Source organism: Hermetia illucens, chromosome 1, assembly GCF_905115235.1.
Source record: "Hermetia illucens chromosome 1, iHerIll2.2.curated.20191125, whole genome shotgun sequence".
NCBI classification, from domain to species: domain Eukaryota; kingdom Metazoa; phylum Arthropoda; class Insecta; order Diptera; family Stratiomyidae; genus Hermetia; species Hermetia illucens.
The window spans coordinates 18777596-18780766 of record NC_051849.1 but is presented as its reverse complement, the minus strand read 5'-3'; the positions used below and the strand labels follow the sequence as shown (position 1 = coordinate 18780766).

The 3171-nt window shown below is 37.9% G+C and overlaps 1 protein-coding gene across 1 annotated transcript; it reads right to left on the bottom strand.

Annotated features, from left to right (window-relative positions):
* Positions 1-799: 799 nt before the first annotated feature.
* Positions 800-2709, bottom strand: LOC119646645. The gene is made up of 2 exons (XM_038047158.1): positions 2410-2709; positions 800-2131 (listed from the first exon to the last, which is right to left on the bottom strand). Exons 1-2 carry the CDS (start codon positions 2707-2709, stop codon positions 800-802), a joined length of 1632 nt encoding a protein of 543 aa, XP_037903086.1.
* Between the last annotated feature and the right edge of the window lie 462 nt (positions 2710-3171).

Below are 3171 nucleotides of genomic sequence, written 5' to 3'. Positions count from 1 at the left end.
CCTAATTTTTGATGAGTTTTTTCTTACTATCCTTTTCTACTAAGTTAATGATAATAATTACTTACCGCTGTTTTGGAGACATTTTAATTCGACAAATTATTAAAAATGTATTTCAAGCACTATTTCCACCTTTGAATGATTTTTCACTATTTCTAAATTTTGTATCCTTGCACTTCGTCTGTTTGTTAGGAACTGATGTCCTTTGATGTTCTGATGTCCCTTTTTATACCTGCTTCATTGCAAAATTACGAAAAACCCCGAAATATTACATGCGGCGGCAATATTTGACACTCTTTCGACACCAGGTAGGTGGCCACTTTTTTTTTATCATTAGTGTAGATCCGTAGCGTTTTGTTAATAGTAGGGTCACCTCGTACAGGGTGTGGCTATTACCACTCACTAACGGTCTTGGTAGGCGAGAGGCTTGGCCCCTGAAAAGGCACACATCGTCCCAGAGGAGAGACAACTCATCCTTAGAGAGAGATAGGTTGGCCTCAGGGAGCTATGTTCCGCATCAGTCTATCCTGCAGTGCACTGCTTGACCCCCTTTACAGCCAATATAATACAAACTGACTTCGGGCCATCATTGGCGGAGTGTTATGGGTTGTCAAATGTCCTTTTCACGTCAAATACATATTTCAATTGCACGTAAAATAAAAACCAAATGAACTTCATTTTTTTCACCTTCTATATTTTAAGTACATTTTTTGCTGTAAGGCATAGCGCATATTGATGATGCTAGTTTCTTAATGAGAACGATCCAATCTAAAAGGCTCTGGTGTGCCCAAATCCATATGGCTTAATGAGGAATGCAAACAAAAGACATTTTCCTTATTTTGCTAATGCACACTTCAATTGAGAAACACACAATGGATAGAATCATTCCTCCAGACCAAAGAATCCAAAAATATTCCAGATTCTCCCAAATCAACGGTTTATATTTATTCTCTACCAGAATTTTCCTTTTTGTTAAACCACCCTCAACGCTTTGATCAAAAGCATCTTTTAACCACTTATCGCGCAAACCTGCCTGATAAGATTGCAAAATCACTCTGTCCAAGGACTCTTCGAATGGTGAAAGATACTGCATGCCAAGCATCAGTGATATTGGGAAGAAGCAGTATATCGGTGATCTGAATAAAGCTCGCTTAGAGAACGCTTGTGGTCCCAATATCCAAACAATCTTTTCAGAGCTAACAACGTATCCGTAATTTGTGTCGAGAGCTTTCCAATGATGTTGAATGATATCCGTTTCAACGGGTAAAAACTGTTTTCGAAAAACTGGTGGCTCAATGAAGCTAATTAGAAGATACCACCTACTCTTGTGGACCATTATAGTCAAGTTAGCCTTGATCATATCCTCTGCAGATTCCATCTCTTTTCCATAGACTTTAGTTGTGTAAAGACTGGTGAGGGTTGATTGATAGAGACTTGTGATAATAACACCGTAATATATCAGAAATATGAAAATAACTCTACTCTGCCAGGATCGGCTGTAAATACCCATTTTAGGGATGGTTGCCATGATGATTCTGAGACAATCAGTAATATCTACTACGAAATCGACCCCCCTCCCAAATGTGAGCTTTACCAGAAAATGAACAAGAAGGAAAATCAGAATAGAACCGAAGATGGAATACCAAGTGGTTTCTTCAAATGGTAAAATATTGTACAGCGGAGCTGGAATTTCTTGAGCTGCTTTTACCATAAGGCAAATTTTGTCTTGATTAACAGGATAACTGTAGGATACAAAAACTATACGTAACTGATATGGATGTGCAGTAATATCGACTTCTTTGTCGTCAATTAAACGATGTAGCACGTGATCATCAATGTCCTTGTTCTGGTTGGCGTTGGTATCCACAAAGGTTCCATTATGTTTCCCCACAAACGCTAATACAGTGTTTAGTCCATTTCCAGCATAAATCTTTCTTCCATATCGATTGATGTATTTGAATGCTCGCGGAGGATCCTGTGCAATAAATGAACGAATTGGATAACCCATCAGATTAAGATGAGCCTTTTCGAACGGGTGTTGTGTACTCTTGACCCTTGTAACTTTCAACTGAGGAAATGGGTTATAAGTTAAAACCTCAGGAGGTCCGCTTTCATGCCAGCTGACTGTGATTACCTATAAAGAGTGTTTGGGTTAGATATTAAGGGGAGAATGAAGAGGAATAAGAATAGGGACATGGAGATGAGGGAAAGCACCACCTCTCTTGATTTGAAGAAGGAATAGGAAATCGGTAAACTTTCTGATAAAAGTATTTAACCTCTCACTTTACTTGAAACCAAACTTACCGATAAAATGTATCTCTTCCAATATAACTCGAAGATAGATTGGAAATGACTTTCATTTGATCTTTGTTCAGCTCGGAAGCTCCAAACCAGCACCTTCCCGTATCTTACCATGCTTTTAGAATGAGCGAACACTCGGCGTTCGGAGAGAAGTTCATTATTTGCCATGAAAACAACGAAAAGATTATTTAAGTCGAGAAAATCCTCAACCTGCATTTCCCAGTCATTGGTCAGATAGATTATTGGTGTTTTGAAATTACTCATATCGAAGATATCCAAAATAGTACGATTAGGAGCTATGAAAACAATGCTATGAAACCGATAGTTAGATTCAATTTCAGAAAGGTAGTTCGTAATGGTTTGACATAGAAGTCCTTTGATAGCGAAGTATGTCACGATGTAAGCGAACATTTAATCTAAATTTTCTCTAGGATCAGAAATACACGAAAAACTGCAATTGTACAATGCAATGTCCAGCTGAAAGAATTAGAATTTTGAAAGAGTTTTCGCAATGAACACCGACAAAAGCTGGCTGGTTAGTTGCTTACTTCTGCTCCTGGCGCAGTCAACACAATATTAGTGGGACCACCAAATTTATTCGTCCTAAAAAATTGTGTGTAAGCTACTAATATTATAATAATTATTGTATATTACAATATTGCTGAAGATATCCAATCCTGTAATTGAATTACTCAAACAACGTTGGTTGTTAGGTAGGCTACAACTCCTCTTGAAGTGCTTATCAGTTGCCGTGCTGTAACCCTTAATCAGAAATCATAATCTAATCACAAAAAGGATTAGAGTTGTGTATAGAGTACACCCTTACCAAATCGTCTGTCGGCCTTTAACTCAATCGTATGATAATAAAGTATG

Excerpts from the sequence above, each read along its gene's own strand:
- LOC119646645 (XM_038047158.1), bottom strand. The coding sequence starts at position 2,709 with ATGTTCGCTTACATCGTGACATACTTCGCTATCAAAGGACTTCTATGT. Across the intron at positions 2,132-2,409 it reads TCGCTCATTCTAAAAGCATG|GTAATCACAGTCAGCTGGCA; the intron begins GTAAGATACGGG and ends CACTCTTTATAG.